At 40.3% G+C, this 17,711-nt stretch overlaps 1 protein-coding gene across 4 annotated transcripts in view; it reads left to right on the forward strand.

Moving 5' to 3' along the window:
* csnk2a2b (casein kinase 2, alpha prime polypeptide b) overlaps positions 1–17,503 on the forward strand; it is a 60,463-nt gene extending 42,960 nt beyond the window's left edge. For all 4 annotated transcript variants that reach the window (XM_041794990.1, XM_041794991.1, XM_041794992.1 and 1 more), the window contains 6 exons: positions 6,682–6,792; positions 6,949–7,050; positions 8,244–8,344; positions 12,932–13,080; positions 16,585–16,668; positions 16,853–17,503. In XM_041794990.1, the coding sequence (XP_041650924.1) occupies positions 6,682–6,792; positions 6,949–7,050; positions 8,244–8,344; positions 12,932–13,080; positions 16,585–16,661 (540 nt within the window). In that variant the 3' untranslated portion in view covers positions 16,662–16,668; positions 16,853–17,503. The remainder of the gene's footprint in view (positions 1–6,681; positions 6,793–6,948; positions 7,051–8,243; positions 8,345–12,931; positions 13,081–16,584; positions 16,669–16,852) is intronic.
* Positions 17,504–17,711: the final 208 nt, after the last annotated feature.

Below are 17,711 nucleotides of genomic sequence, written 5' to 3' on the forward strand. Positions count from 1 at the left end.
TGGGTCAGCAGGCTGAAGAGCAGCAGGCTGAGCACACACCCTTGCGGGGCCCCCGTGCTCAGTGTGATGGTCTTACAGATGTTGCTTCTAGAGCTGCGGTAGTCGGTTCATTCTGTAATCGAGTGCTCTAACGAGTCTTCTGGCAGTTAATCGAGTAATCTAATAAGAAATATTACTTTTGTTTTTACCAATCACTTTTGCTTTTTTAAGAGAAGTAGTACAAGACAAATGAGAAAAGAAGCTGGGCCCTTTAAATGAACTACTTCTGTATTAAAAATTGATATTTACAGGTTTCTTTAAAGAAAATATATTTTACAAAGAATAATGAAGTTCTGATGGCAATGTACATTTCTTAAAGTTACAAGGACAGGAAGTTAAATAATTACATTAGATTATGCCATATTTGGGGTTTTAGGGATCCTCTCCAAGGAAGTTTTTGGTGTTAACACTTTATTTCTTCTATTGTAATTTATTTCTATTCTACAATTTGTAAAGGGACACTTAATCATTTTAACATCCTCTAGTTTATGCATGAATGTAATATTTCACACATTATAGCAAGAATAAAGTTCCATCATTCACAGAGTGGTCTGATGATGTCTGAAAGGTGAACCTTCAGGTTACAGGAATATGATCTATTTTTCAAAGGGTCTTCACTTTCAATTTTTGCACATTTTTTGTTTGTGAGTTTATCCACCATAAAAATATGACCTTTTGAGACCAGCCACTGACATGGAGAACACATTTTAAGGGATAAAGCTGCCTCTGTGACCTGTTGAATGCTGACTTTATGAAGATGATCTTTACCCTATGTCACTGTATGTGGCAAAAGCATGTTTCTATTTAAATGATGTCAATTTATTGTCAATATAAGTCCTATCAAATTATTTGGGATGCTTAAATGTTTTGAAAAATACACTGCATTCAAGATGTCAGCGCATTGAATTTAAATAATTTATAATTAAATAATAATTATAATTAAATATAATGTGTGCACACTGGAAGAGAGGGAGAGAGAGGGGGAAAGCACCAAAACAGGACTTGAATCATGACGCCTGACGGTTTTCTGTAAAACTGTCGGGTCAATCAGAGAAGTTTATGAAATCCCCTGACATCTGCAGACACAAACCGAGCGCTGCCTCACACCAGCGAGTCATGCTGGCAGCGTGTAAACTCAGAGATCTGCGTAGGTTCACTGGTGCACGCATAGTGCCATATTTGCAATGAAGCCACAGGCACTGACTGCGTAAACACAGGACACGTGCCTGTAAACATCACTGCATCAACTTCTCTCTTTCCTCGTGATTTTCTCGTGAAATCATGCATGTTACATTGTAGTAACAGCAAAAACAAGTGCATTGTTCCACATGAATAGCCGTTTGTGTGAAACTCAGCATGCCATGCAACACACGGCGTGATGTCCAGGCTTACAGCATGGGCATATATATGGATGCATGACTGATTTAAGTGAAGCCTCGAGGCAGATAATTTGCCTAGAGGAATTTTTGGAATTGAATCACTTGAATAATTGGAGGAATCGTTTCAGCCCTAGTTGCTTACGACCCACACATTCTGTGGCCCCCCTGTGAGAAAGTCCAGCATTGTTAGAATCATGTTCTTTTGTTGGAAGCTCTGAAGAAACACAAGAGAGGGATCGGTCTGAAGTCAACAGCATTTATTCTGGTCACAGGTGAAGTACATGTGCTCAGCTGAGGTCTCAGAAAGAATGAGCTCTGATGTACAGAAAACATGAACACTTATCTCGACCCACACTTCTTATCTTCATGGGTTTGACTTTGACGGTCCAGTTCATACTGGGCTAGGGCCCTCTTCTATTGTGAGCTGTGCCAATCTGTCAGCCCACGTATTCATACCTGCATGTATCAAAATAATGTGTGTGTGTGTGTTGTTTCAAGGCGTGTAGCTAATGAGCGGTGTAGGAGTCTAGGAGGCATTTTCTGTGGATACAGGTCATTCTGTGCTCATTGTGTGCTTCTGAGGATTATTCAGCAGAATAGCAAGATCAGCATCATTTCTACACTGACTACAGAGTAATCAGAGGAGATACAAAACAAGAATCTAGATATCCTTCAGCCCACAGTTGCAAAGTAAGGTTTTGATTCTGAGGAGACTGAGTTTCTGGGTCAACTTCTAGGGAATGATTGTGTTGAACGCTGAACTTCTATGAGTCCAGGTAGGTGAGGGCTGGATGGAGAGTAGCAGACATGATGTCCTCTGTGGACCTGTTAGACCTGTATGCAAACTGATATGTGTCACGAGAGAGGATATTGTATGAACCATTTGTTCAAAGCAGTTCATTATGATGGAAGTCAGTATTATAGGCTGATAGTTATTTTGGCTGGATGGGTGGGGCTTCTTTGAGACCGGTATTATTGTTGCAGCTTTGAAGCACGTGGGGACAGCAGCTTGGCTCAGGGAGATGTTAAAGATGTCTGTGATGACATCCTTTAGCTCCTCAGTCTGGGTTGATCCTGGAGAGGGTCTTCTTCATGCTGGCTGGATCCAGATACACGTCTGCTCATCCGGGAGAGGGGTGGTCTTCTGTGTCCGTGTGTTGTCTGGTGTATGAAAGCAGCCAAAGAAGTAATTGCGGCTGTTAAGTAGTGTGATGTCACTCTCACAGGACTGCGATAAAGATTTATAGTCTGTGAGGGTTTGGATGCTGTGCCAGAGAGATTGTGTGTCTCTGGTGTTGCTGAAATGACAGGATATTCTCTTGCTGTACTGACATTTCACTTCCCTGATTTCATGCAACAGACTGGCTCTGGCACTTGCTAGCTCTGTGGCGTCACCAGCCCTCAGACGCCTGTGAACCCCTCCTTTCAGCCATGGCTTTTGGTTAGCAACAGCGATAGTCTTTCAGTGAGTGATATCATCAATATGTTTTGAAATGTACACTGTAACAGCCTCAGTGTACTCTCTGGTGTCAGTGTGGTTATTGTGAGTGGCTGCTTGCTTGAATATGTCCCAGTCCTGAAATTTGTGTCAAAATATCAGTTTTAAACTTTTTTGCAGCAGAGACGTCATGCATTGCATATCATGCAATCATTCTAATAGCATCCTTTTTGAATAGTGTACAAAAAAATTTTATTTTCTTCATTTTTTTGTTAAATATGAGAATTACATAAAAATGATCATTCCCTTTAATAATGTCCGATTTGCAAAATGAGTAAAAATCATGAAAATTAGACATTTTTTTCAAAATTGTCCAGCCCTAGTTTAATCTAATATTGTGTTGGTTACAGGATAGAATGAATTATTGCTTGTTTATGTTTGAAAATACATAAGATGAGGAACTTAAGAAATAATCGAATATTAAATCGCAGTCACAATATTACTGAAAAAAAAATTGCAATTAGATTATTTTCTCAAATCATTCAGCCCTAGTAATAAGTTTAACCCACTCGTAAATCTTGTGCCAGTTGATTTGATAAACAAATTGAACCTTTAAACCATGTACATCCCTAATTAAAATGCATAAGTACAGTAAAGAAAGCAAAGCCAGTTCTGCAGCTGTAGCCACTAGCCATTGCAACTGTTCTTGGTACACTTGTTTGCATTTGTTTGCTTTTTTAATGGTTCGGATATATTCTTCACATGACTACTTACACTGAACCATGACGCCTGAAATGTAATGGTTCAGGATGAATACAAAAAAATGTACTCCTCTACTGTCAACTGAAAGGTCATGGGTTGGATCCCCAGTTCCTATAGCTGCATGCAAGACAAAACCCCACATTGCTCCCACTGCTTTTCCACTAGTGTGTCAATGCATGTGAATGGCACAAGTTATTACTGATGGCAGTTTGCATTGCAGCCACCCCCATCAGGATGTGATGGGTGTGAGTGAGTAGGTAGAAGTGACCACCAGTGTTAAAAGTGTAAGACCTACAAAATTAGCACAGTATAAGCTTAAGTTGATTTTCTGTTTGCTTGTAATAAAAATCGGACAACTTGGCAAGCAGGTTTTAGTTACAGTGGATATAAAAAGTCGCACACCCCTGTTCAAATGCCAGGTTTTCGTGATGTAAAAAAATGACAGCAAGACAAATAATTTCACAACTTTTTCCACCTTTAATGTGACCTATAACCTGTACAACGCGATTGAAAAACAAACAGAAACCTTTAAAGGGGAAAAATATAAAATAAAAAACTTAAAATAACCTGGTTGCATAAATATGCACACCCTTAAACTAATACTTTGTTGCAGCACTTTTGGCTTTTATTACAACACACAGTCTTTTGGGGTAGGAGCCTATCAGCGTGGCACATCTTGATGTGGCAATATTTGCCCACTCTTCTTTGCAAAACCGCTCCAAATCTGACGGATTGCGAGGGCATCTCCTATGCACAGCCCTCTTCAGATCACCCCACAGATGTTCAATGGGATTCAGGTCTGGACTCTGGCTGGGCCATTCCAAAGCCTCAATCTTATTCCGGTGAAGCCATTCTTTTGTTGATTTAGATGTGTGCTTTGGGTCATTTTCGTGCTGAAAGATGAAATTCCTCTTCATCTTCAGCTTTCTAACAGAAGGCCGAAGGTTTTGTGCCAACACTGACTGGTATTTGGAACTGTTCATAATTCCCTCCACCCTGACTAAGGCCCCAGTTCCAGCTGAAGAAAAACAGCCCCAAAGCATGATGCTGCCACCACCATGCTTCACTGTAGGTATCCAAAAGGTGTCCAAAAGGTTCAACCTTGGTTTCATCAGACCATAACACATTTTCCCACATGCGTTTGGGAGATTTCAGATGTCTTTTTGCAAAATTAAGCCGGGCTTGGATGTTTTTCTTTGTAAGATAAGGCTTCCGTCTTGCCACCCTACCCCATAGCCCAGACATATGAAGAAGACGGGAGATTGTTGTCACATGTACTACACAACCAGTACTTGCCAGAAATTCCTGCAGCTCCTTCAGTGTTGCTGTCGGCCTCTTGGCAGCCTCCCTGACTAGTTTTCTTCTCGTCTTATCATCAATTTTGGACGGACGTCCTGTTCTTGGTAATGTCACTGTTGTGCCATATTTTCTCCACTTGATGATGATGGTCTTCACTGTGTTCCATGGTATATTTAATTCCTTGGAAATTCTTTTGTAGCCTTCACCTGACTGATATCTTTGAATAATGAGATCCCTCTGATGCTTTGGAAGCTCTCTGCGGATGATGGCTTGTGCTGGAAGATGTGGCTACAAAAATGTCAGGAAAAGCCTACTAGAACAGCTGAACTTTATTTGGGGTTGATCAGAGGCACTTTAATTGGTGACAGGTGTGTGCTGACTCCAGTTTAACATGAGTTTGAATGTAATTGGTTAAACCTGAACACAGCCACATCCCCAGTTATAAAAGGGTGTGCACACTTACGCAACCACATTATCTCAGTTGTTTATTTTTACTTCACCTCCCTGAAAGATTTCTGTTTGTTTTTCAATTGCATTGTACAGGTTATAGGTCACATTAAAGGTGGAAAGAGTTGTGAAATTATTTATCTTGATGTAATTTTTTTACATGACAAAAACCTGGCATTTGAACAGGGGTTTGTAGACTTTTTATATCCACTGTATGTTTCTTGAAATAAGTCATTACTTCTAAAACAAGACGTAACATCTCATTTCAAGTAATGTAACAAGTGACTATTGCTTACCTCATTGCCAGATTTATTTATTAGTAATTCAGGCCTTATTTTGCTTTTTATATCTTGAAATAACATCCATGTTTGGACTTGTCAGAGAAATGTGGTTTATAATTATTGTAATGACATATTTTCACTAGAAATAAGACAAACATACTTGTTTGAACATGAGTTTTTGGGTTAAGGTTTAATTTGGGTGGGCCAGATATGTGGGCTGGTGGCGTCACTGGCCCACAATGGGGAGTTATCCCGCCCCCCTGCGCTACGATATAAAATCACTGAGCAGTTCATCCCAGTACAGTCTGTTGTTAGCTAATTTCACTGCCTTCACTAAAGTTAACAGTCAGTTACATGCAGTTTTTTGTTCATTGTGAGGTAAATCTATTATCCACAGTGGCCTGCGGATCATTTAAAGTATCATAACAGAGATTTGAGCCAGAAAACGGACTTTGTCTTTTCTCTGGTACAGAGCCAGGCAGCTGCACTCTGATCATGAGGTAAGGTCAAGGTACAGGCCAAAAGCATGAGTGCTGTCCTCCATTCAGACTGTAGCATTTTTGTGGCTTCATCTCATTCAAAGACATGCCCACACCATCCTGGAGCAAATTTTCATGACTTTGAAATTTGGTTTTATAAACATAGAGATGTTTTATCTGACTGAAATTTTACCTGAGGGTTCATAATACAGTGGCCTGTAATACAAAAAAAACTACATACAGATTTACTATCACTTTACAGGGTTTTAAAATTAGAAATATATAGATTGCTTTAAATTGAAATTCACCTGCAGGGCAATTTATGCACCACTACTGTCTACACTTTTTGAAATTAAAGTATGCATTTCTAAAATTAGCTAGCAGAATTAAGCCAACCTTCACCCTTGTGTCAGTAACAAAAGGATGTAAAGGTCTAACCAAAGGTTTTAAAGGTAATTGGGTGTTGGAACTAATGTTGCTGAGTAGTTACACAATTTCTGTATTTTCCTAATTGTGAACTAAGGATGAATGAGGGAAATTTGTGTTTTTTTCCAAAGCTGCGCCTTATAGACTGGGGTTTGGCAGAGTTTTACCATCCATCCCAAGAGTACAACGTCAGAGTGGCTTCACGATACTTCAAAGGCCCTGAACTCCTGGTGGACTACCAGGTAATGTGCTCTGAGCCACAATGTAATGAACCTGAGATGTGTTACTTTTTGTATTACCCTCAAACTTAGATATTGAGGAAAAAACACAAGTAAACATGAAAGATTATGTCTGTGTTCTTAGCATCAGTAGTGCTGTTTAATGTTTTTGTCTTTCAGATGTATGATTACAGTCTAGATATGTGGAGCTTGGGCTGTATGCTGGCCAGTATGATTTTTCAGAAAGAGCCCTTCTTCCATGGTCAAGACAACTATGACCAGGTACCTCTGACACATGTGCAAGCCCCACACAATGGAGAGAACAGCACACTCACCATAAATTAGTTAAGACCTGTAATTACTGATGTCATGCACGGTGTTGTGTTCAGCTCAGCACTCAGGACTTTTTGGGGCATCCAGTGTCACAGTTAGACACAGGATGTCCCAAACATGTAATGGAGACAACCGGTATTTGTATACAGGGCTGTTTACCGGATGTTATCGGTAGTATCTCACTCTCAAGTGTCAGCCATAGTAACTGGATGAGAGTGCTGTGGTTCAGCACAAACAGATCTTGATGGCAGATGTGAAAGATCAAATGAGGGGATTCATAGTGGGGTTGTTCCGATTCCGATACCAGTATTGGAAATGCGTCTGATACTGCTTAAAATGCAGGTATTGGTATCGGCAAGTAAACAGGTTTATGCACCGATCAGATACCGTTTGGTTTAGCTTTATAGTTTGCTTCGTTAAGCCATGCAAAATGTTAGCACTATAAACCAGAAATCAATTCCTTTGTGCTGCCAGAAAGCACTGCATGCAGGGGCTACAGTTTTAGAACAGCGAAGAAGAATCAAAGGACCCACTGCAGCAGCAAAGAATGGAGGCAGTGTGACAGTTTTTCTCTGAATGTGGTCACAAAATTCCTTCCAGACCAGCACTGTCATACACAACAAGAAAAATAAATCAATTAATCAAAAGTTAAATAACTTTTGAACCAAAATCATTTCCTCTTGTTTTTTTTTACTTGTTTTTCCACTTGATGCTAGCCATTGTTCCTTCCCATTGTTGCTATTAATGCCTTTGAATCCCTTGCAGCAGAGAGAGAGAGAGAGAGAGAGAGAGAGAAAGAGAGAGCCATGTTCTGAGTCGAATATAGGTTTAAAATAATTTTCCAGTCAGTCCAGAAAGTTCACACTGGTAACGGATCAGTACTCGGTATGGGCCCGGTATGGGCCGATACCCAACACCTTGGTATCGAAATTGTACTGGGAAGGAAAAAATGGTATTGGAACATCCCTAATTCATAGTGGGGTTTTTGGGGACAGGTAAAACTGAAAGTCACAGAATATATGTTGAGTCAAACTGTTTTCGGTTCATTTGTAGTTATGTTTTAATTAACATGCAAATGCTTGTTACAAGAATTTATTCACAGGTCGTGCAGAGTTTGAATGCATTCATGCTTTGTTTTGTAGTTGGTGCGAATTGCCAAAGTCCTCGGGACAGATGAGTTGTTCGGCTACCTGCGTAAATACCACATTGAACTTGACCCACGCTTCAAAGACCTGTTGGGACAGTAAGTACCTTAATTCAGGGATTCCTTTCCCAGCGCATGTATTATAAAGTGCAATGAAATTATGTTAAGGGCTGAATGTGTTGTAAATTGTTAAACAGTAATGTCAATTTGGAAGTTCAGCTATCAGTGGTATGCAAATAGTAGCACTGGCTCTCAGAGCACCACAGAGTAGGGTGGTCTTATCAGTACCACATCTAGCAATGTTGTGCGCATGTTATGCTCAACTCAAAAAGGATAATCATGAAACTTTGATGAGTATATATACTTAGCTTTTTCTTTGTTGTAACAATGCTTCGTGAAAATTCATCTTATACCACAGGGAAGCGTTTATTTCCCCATAAAATGGTGCCACTTTTCTAAGGAACATGCATTGTGGGATGAATAGCACCCATCATGCCAGATCTTCTCTGCCAATGCCATACAGCTTATTTTGCTGCTGTTTTTCCTTCACTTAAGCCTTAAATTAAATACATAATATCAAATGGTCGAGGATGATAATGCTTATGCTGCGTTCCATTTACCTTGGAAGTCGGATGTCAGAACTGGGAATGACATCATGTCATTGAAAATGGATTTACCAGTTATTTGCGAAATGATGAGCCTTTAAAACAACACATTGTGCAGTATTTCATGTATTACAAGACTGTTGCTACAGGGTAGTGCTGTGTCTACAATTTCTAAAAAATGCACTGAGAAACAGCAAAAGGTTCTGAAAATGGGTCAAAACAAAGTTTTTACTTCACTTAATGCTTTGTCCCACTATGGTGCTCTGTGAAAGAACATGTTTATGAGTTGTGGAGACGTTCCATTTGCCACTTCTGCTTGGAGGTTGGAAAACAAGTCGGAATATGAGTTACAGTCACAGTCCTGTAAAGGTTTCATTATTATTAATACAGCAACTTTTTTCTCACATCTGTTTAAGATGGATGTGCACACTGGTGTATTGCCTCTTTACTCTCTAGTTTGGTGTATGTTCTATGTTTTTGTCTGTATCTAGAACTTTGTAAAACAGACTACATGTACAGTCAACGAGAGTTAATCAGTTCACGTCACAAAGTCAGCTTTTCAAGCTTTTACCAGAGGACTCCAAACATCCTGTTGGAATAACAAAAAACACCGGGGTCACTCTGGATTGTTAGATGGCCCAGCAGGCGACGGACACAGGGGAGAGAACAGAGGCATAGGTGGGGATACCAGGAAGGCCTACAGGCTAGGCTGAGGTAATGACCATTCAAATTCTTGCTCTTGAGATTTTCCTTATAAACCCCAGATCCTTCTCCAACAAAATGGAAGAGCTAAATTTGCAGACTGCTTCAAACTGCTTCATTGTGACCTGCTGTGTGTTGATTAGAAGAAAGCTGGCTACTACCCATCCCTGACACTGTAGGTCAGCTGTACCAGCTACCAACATGACAAGAGCAGGGGACGGGGACTCTGTCTCTATATTTGCAATGGCTGGCGCATTAACTGCAGGATTGTATCTCAACACTGCTGCCCTGATCTTGACTTACTGTATGCAGACCCTTACTAGCTATGATGACTAAACAACAGTGACCCCACTGATGGAGTAGCAGCATCATAGCACGGGACTTAAATCAGGTGTGTTGAAAATTTTTTCTCCATATAGTTTTTACCAGCATGTTAAATATGTGACAAGGGGAGAAAAATACCCTGGATCATGGATATTCTAACATTCAGTATGCATGCAGGACTGTGTCTCCCCCTTATCTGGGTCAGTCAGATCAGTTGTCATTGCTCCTGTTTCCAGCACACACCCCCTTCCGAAGGAACACAGCCCAAAATGACAACTATGACAACTTGGCCAGAGTGTGCACTATCTATGTTGCAGGACTGTTTTGACAACACTGAATTAAACCTGTTTAGAGGTCTGGAGGAATATACTGAAAGTATGGATGACGCATTAGGTTCAGTAGCTCCTGAGAAGCCATGGGAATTGCATTCAGATCAGGTGACAAAGTCACCTGACATGCCAGATAGATGTGTTTCACACATCCATCTGGAAAACCTTCAATACTAAGCATTTGGGAAAGGGCAGAGGGTTTAAAAAAGACTCGAAGCGTGATTGGATGAACGCTCTGTCTGTTACATCTTTACAGGCTAATCAGAGCAACAAAACACATGCCCAGCTACCGAGGAATAGTGCGAACCATGGTGACTATAGACATGTCAGTACATGACTTTTGTCGTTTTTGAAACGAAAACAGCTCACTGCTGTTCTTTGTTCTTCTTTTAACAAAGAATTGTTGTCTAGTTCTGATAAAACTGAAGCTTTAGCAGCATCCACGCTAATCTCTTCCGCCATAATTTTACTGGCTTCTTGTTGCTGCTTGCTTACGTCACAACTCCGCCATGCCTGAATGCGCTGCCCCTCGTCGCTGATTGGTCCTGTCACTTTCTAACCAGGCCCAAATGGTTTAGACAGGAGCTTTGCAAGATGGATTGGCCAGTGAGAAACAAGGAAACAGATGTATCCATCTGCTTTGCAAGGTTAGTGACAAGGCACATTACAGCACAACAAGAGCCGATCTGAAGAGAGGCGGAAGAAGGAAGCAAGCAACGGAGGCATACAAGAAAAAAATAATCAGCCTTTTCTGGCAAAAAGATGATACTCAACACAGACAACCCACCCCCCTGCATTAATGGACTTCAAAGGGTGCAGACTTGTAAATTCTGGGGTTTTCATGTAACAGAGGCTCTCTCCTGATCATTCAATATCATCAGATCATCTGCCGACCCATACCGCCCTCCCCCCCACATAGAACTTGCCACTTTACACTACATCAGCAGAGCAAAACTTTTTTCAGGCCCCTTACACCCTGGTTATCAACTTTTTGAACTTTTTCTGTCTGACAGACACTGTATAGCTGCCAAAACACGCACCACCAGAATGTTTCTTTCCCTCAGCCTTCAGAGCACTAGAAAATCATACACAGGGGTGTAAACAGTATACGTATGTATTTGTTGATTCGGGACGATTACAAACACCATTACACCCAATCAGTGCATGTAGTCCCAAGACCAAGACGTCTGAATTCTATTTTTAGGCTGTGGTCTGAATGGAGAAAGACCACAATCACGGATGACAGTAATATCCACCAGTATATCTTGGTTTGGGTTCCAGTTGAAAATCTTTATTCATTACATAGGTAAATGTGTTGAGAACAAAAAAACATAAGAAAAATCAATGAAAACCAAAATTAGTGACCGATGGGGGACTGAATTCAGAATCATACTCAAAATAAAACTGGTAAAATCTGATCACGGGGTGATCCAACTTCTGGAAAATTCCTCAAGACAACTCTAAATTAGGCTCCATGTGCCTGTATGCACTTCCTTCAATGTCTGGGCATGCTCTTGATGAGACGACAGATGGTCTCCTGAGGGATCGCCTCCCAGACCTGGATGAGGGCATCAGTCAGCTCCTGGACAGTCTGTGCTGTGACATGGGGGTGGCTGATGGAACGAGACATGATGTCCCAGAGATGCTCAGTTGGAATCAGGTCTGGGGAACGGGAAGGTCGGTCCATAGCAGTCCATAGCATCAATGTCTTCGTCATGCTGACACACTCCAGCCACATGAGGCTGAATTAAATTGCAGTCCGGCTTCTTTGACCCGCTTCCGCCTTCTCGCACAACGCTGTGTCTGCCTCCTTGCCACCGGCTGTAGGTGTCATGCTGCTCCGCGTCCTCCTCCTTTCAGTCTCCAAGCGCCCTGTTCTCCAGATAATCTCTGTCGGGAAAGATGCAAACTCCATGGGCACGCTTCCTTTGCAGTAGTCAAAGAAGTAGTCACAGAATGTCAGTTCTGGTGCAAGTCTAAGGCTTTGTTTTGCTGCTAGTGATGGAGTGCCAGGCCGCTGCATTTGTACTTGCTGCCCCATGCTATCTTGATAGGTAGCATTCAGTAGTCTCCTGCTTATCAGGCAGTGTTTTGTGGCTGTGACTGGCAGTTATTGTTAGCTTTTAAGCTAGCTAGGAGTTTTAGTTGAGACTGAGGTCTTCTTTTTCACCTTTTTGGGGTTTTTCTTGATGGAAATTTCCCAATCTTTCTCACAAAGGTGTCCTGGACCATCTATCTTCTTTGTTTTCATAGGTTTCAACATATGTTGTCACCTTAATTGTGAAAAAACACTTCAAGTCCAAAACATAACTTGAGTGCATCTTTCTTGCTGCCAACAAAACATGTTTTTATATTTGAATAAAATGCACCTCTGGAATGGCACCACTAATTTGTTTAATTTTGATACAATGGTAATAAAGCCTGTGATTTCTGACATATTGGGCAAGCCACTTAGCATTTAGCATTTCAACCAAACTCTACAGAAAATACTGCAGTATCCATATTCCTTGAAACTGCATTTTATCCACTTTCCTTTGTTGTGGCAAGATGCATCAAAAAGGCAGCAATAAATCAAATTGGGATTTGATTCTTTAGTATTTTTGACAAGAAGTGTGAACCATTGGGAGGGGGTAGGGCAGCTGACATGGCCCGGTGTCTAGTAGTATGAAATCCCTGATTTTCAGTAGACATCCCCTCAGCCTTGGTGGTTATTTGTGTGACTGCAGGCAGAGCAGGAAACACTGGGAACAGTTTGTGCAGACAGAGAACCAGCACCTGGTGAGTCCTGAAGCCCTGGACCTTCTGGACAAGTTGCTACGCTATGACCATCAACAGAGACTGACAGCCACAGAGGCCATGGAGCACCCCTACTTTTGTAAGCACGGCACAATCTGCCACACACTTTATACAGTGGCTTGCAAAAGTATTCATACCCTATGAACTTTTCCACATTTCTTTGCGTTAAAACCACAAACGTTAATATATTTTATTGAGATTTCATGTGATAGATCAACGTAAAGTGGCACATAATTGTGAAGTGAAATGAAAATTATACATGGCTTTCAAAATGTTTTACAAATGAACATCTGAAAGTGTGGTGTACAAAAGTATTCAGCCAACTTTGCACATCTAGAGACTGAAATTTTGTTGATTCCTCTTTGCAAAATAGCTCAAGCTTAGTCAGATTTGATGGAGGGCGTCTGTGAAAAATTTTCAAGTCTCGCCACAGATTCTAAATGGGATTTAGGTCTGAACTTTGACTGGGTCATTCTAACATATGAATATGCTTCAATCTAAACCATTCCATTGTAGCTCTGGCTGTATGTATAGGGTCGTTGTCCTGCTGGAAGGTGAAATTCCACCCCAGTCTTTTGTCGATTCCAACAGGGCTTCAGGATTGCTCTGTATTTGGCTCCATCCATCTTGCCATCAACTCTGACCAGCTTCCCTTTCCTGGCTGAAGAAAAGCATCCCCACAGCATGATGCTGCCACCCCCATGTTTAGGTGGGGATGGTGGGTGGGGAAGGGTGATGTGCAGTGTTAGACAGGTTCCCCCACCTGAGATGTGGATCTCTGCAGCTCCTCCAGAGTTACCATGGGCCTCTTTGTTGCTTCTCTGATCAATGCTCTTTGCCCAGCCTGTAAGTTTAGGTGGGCGGCCATTTCTTAGTAGGTTTGTGGTTGTGCCATGCTCTTTCCATTTTCAAATGATGGATTGAACAGTGCTCCCTGAGATTTTAAAAGCTTGGGGTAAATTTTTTTATGACCTAACCCTGCTTTAAACTTCTCCAAACCTTATCCCTGACCTGTCTGGTGTGTTCCTTGGTCTTCATGCTGCTGTCTGTTCACTGATGTTCTCTAACATATGTCTGAGGCCTCCACAGAACAGCTGTATTTATACTGAGATTAGATTACACACAGGTGGACTCTATTTACTAATTAGGTAACTTCTGAAGGCAATTGGTTGCACTGGATTTTATTCATGGGTATCAGACTCCAGGGGGCTGAATATTTTTGCACACCACACTTTCAGATTTTCATTTGTAAACAGTTTGAGAGCCATGTTTAATTTTCCTTCCACTTCACAATTATGTGCCACTTTGTGTTCATTTATCACAAAAAAATCCAATAAAATAAATTTACATTTGTGATTGTTAAGTGAAGAAATGTGGAAAAGTTACAAGGGGTATGAATACTTAAGCCACTGTACATGGCGCACACAAGGGGGGTACTTAACTGTGTTTATTGTTGCTCCATTGTTAAAACAACATCATAAGAGATATGATTTGGCAATAGTTGAGTTGGTGGTACAGCCCTTGCTTTGTTACAAGTGTGGAAATTGGTCAAGTCAAGTCAAAGTTTATTTATAGAGCACATTTAAAAAACAACCTTAGTTGACCAAAGTGCTTTACAGGCTTTGACAAAACAGTAAAAGCACAATAAATGATCCACAAAAAACGTAATGACCCAGCAATATAGTAGTAGCTGGAGAGCTGCCTGTTCACTTACTGGGCACTGCCAAAGTGTCCTTGAATAAGATGCCGTTCCTTCAACTGCATGGAGCATTTATTTATCTGCTTCCTTCTCACTCTGACAACTGTCCAATATGCATATCTATAAAATCCTGTTTGTGCATATGAGTGTAAATTTTGACCTATGTGTGTGTTGCATGTCTCAACAGCAAAGTGTTGAACTGAATTTCTTCAAGGAGATTAAAAATATATCTCCAACTATTTGGGCTTCCTTGAATTTAAGTCCAAGAATACACTGTGTCCCATATTATTATGTCCATATTTTTTATTTTTATTTTTTAAATTTTTTTACCTTTTTATATAATTGGCAGTCAGTACGATTTTTCATTCTTTAACAGTTATATCAACGCCTTCCTAAAAAAATTGCCTAAGTCAGTGGTTTTCAACTGGTGGGTTGCAGAGCAGTTGTCAGTGGGTCTCGACTAGGTGTCTGGCAAAAACAATGGTGGCAAAAGTCCTGAAGTCAATATTGGACATTCATCAATACCTTGTATTTTACCTTGTTTTGCTGTGAAATTGGGTACATTTTAACATTTGATCAATATTTCAACTTATTTATTGCCTTCTGGCGATAAATGGCTAATTTTCCCAAGATAATGAAGTAATTTCACAAGTTCTCTGGAAAATTGGCAAAAATTGACACTAATTATGGGACAAAGAGGGTATAAAATGTGTCAGTTTTGTCCCATTTCTTTTTTATATCAGGTGTTGTGGTCCAATCATGCTCCAAATTGCAATCTGCTGGAAACTTGGGTGATCAGTTGTAAGACAGACTGGTGGGTCCTGAGGCCAGACCAGTTGAGAACTGGCCTAAGTTATATTTTCAAGTTTTTCAGGAGACAGAAAAAACTGAATCAAATATAGAGTATATATAATATTTTTATTATATTTTTTAATATATTTTTTACATACAAATAATGCTGTCGGTCAGTTTTGTAACAAATGAGAATGAAATGGCTTACTCCTATTATTACAGCTCAAAACATTACTCCACCACCACCTGGCTAACGTTGCGGTCTTGGACATGGTGGCCATCCAACAACCATCCAGAACTCCATCCATCTGGACTATCCAGTGTAGCACGACATTTATCAGTGAACAAAACTGTTTGAAAATGAGTCTTCATATATTTCTGAGAACAATGCAACTGTTTCTCCTTGTGGGCATTGGTTGAGGGTGGCTTAAAATACAGCTTTACACACATCAGCAGGAGGATGCAGGAGGATCCTGCATCCAGAGGTTCTTGGGACTCCAGAGGCACCAGCAGCTTCAAATACCTGTTTGCCATCCTCAGTGGATTTTTCATTCATGGTCATAATACAATAAATTGGCCTTACAGAAACTTTCCCAAATACACCTCAATCTAAACGAATCCATCTGCGCTCTAAGTCACAAATCTTTTTTACAGTATGATGATCTCTCAATTTTTTGGTGAAATTTCCTACCTTTTACAAGATACTGTACTATGTATTTACTATTCATGCTTTTCATCTGCAGAAAGACCTTTTTTTCCCCACTCTAGATGAAGCCTGTGACTTGCTTAATAATATGGAACAACCTTCTTAAGTAGTGTCCCTTTAACTGGGCTCATGAGACATACTTATTACCACGTCTCTCTGAGATTGATGTCAGTGATGAAAACTGACAGGAGAAGCAGCACAATTGAAAACTTTTATTGGAATCATATTTGCATAATAATTTAGAACACAGTGTAGTTAACAGCATGCAACACTAAAAGATTGCTTTGAAAATTATGTTGCTTTTTTAAATAAGGTCTGTGTCATAACTACATTTAGCCATATATGTTAGTTAGAGACTTCACATTTCTTTCCTGCTTCTCCTGCAGACCCAGTTATAAAGGAACAGTCTCTGTCAAACTCAGACAGCAATATGGTTTCGAGTGGCAACACTACAACACGATGAGGCTCAGGTAATTAGTAGAGGTACTCACTGATTACAAAGTAATGTGATGAATCCTTTAGATTGATACTTGTTTTACATTTTTATTGTCTATTTATTTATTTATTCATATTACAATATCAAAGTTCCATGTAGTAGAAGTTGTAAAGTTCTTACTGTAACCTCTGTCCTTGCTGTTCCCTTTGTTTCTACAGGAGTTGAAAAAGGAGAATGTTTGTTACCTCAGCTTTGTACCCAGTTGTGACAGCTACTATAAGTGTACAGTGACAATGGAACAAAGTAACTCTGACCAGTTACTCACTCAAAGATAAGTGAATAGGAATACACACATCAAGACAAACTCACAGATCAATGCAAGCACACCCTTTCTACAAATACACTTGCAGACAAGTATACGTATACCCTGTGTATCAGTTTGCAGGTGCCTTGCCCTGTTTTCATGTCAATTGCCCTTAATAATGAGCTTGATGCTGCTTCCTTATCTTTCCCTGAAACAAATGGTCCCTCTCTCCCAGACCAATCTCAAGCAAGTTGTCAAGAACATACTACTTTTATAAACAATTTAGTCTTAGCTCTCTGTCATCCCTCCTCCTTCCCCTTTTATTTGCATAAGCATGGAGAATGAACAGGAGTGTGAGTTTGTAAACATCTCTTTCCTCTTCCCTGCAACCATGCCTTACCAGTTAATTCATGGGTATGTCTGTCCCCCAATCCATTCTACCCCAGCAAACAGACAGACAATCTTAGCATTACTCCAGTTCTGAAAAAGGCATGGTGGACTTTAAATATAAGGATGATGACAATAGTGATATTAATGAAAAATAAACGATTTTTATTTAGATGAACTTGTTTGCGTCCAGATTCAATTTTGTTGGTTGTGGTATGTGTGTTGGTGTCTTGAAGTGAGAGGTGACTGAACTGTTAGGGAGACTTTAACTTCAACTTTCTGCACTTATTTTGCAGAATCTTCATGTCACTTCTTCTGTGATTCTGTAAGATCAGTACTATCAGTACTAAACTAGCCATTGCAAACCCTGTAAATGATTCTGTAGC

This window comes from Cheilinus undulatus, linkage group 9 (genome assembly GCF_018320785.1).
Source record: "Cheilinus undulatus linkage group 9, ASM1832078v1, whole genome shotgun sequence".
Taxonomy (NCBI): Eukaryota; Metazoa; Chordata; class Actinopteri; order Labriformes; family Labridae; genus Cheilinus; species Cheilinus undulatus.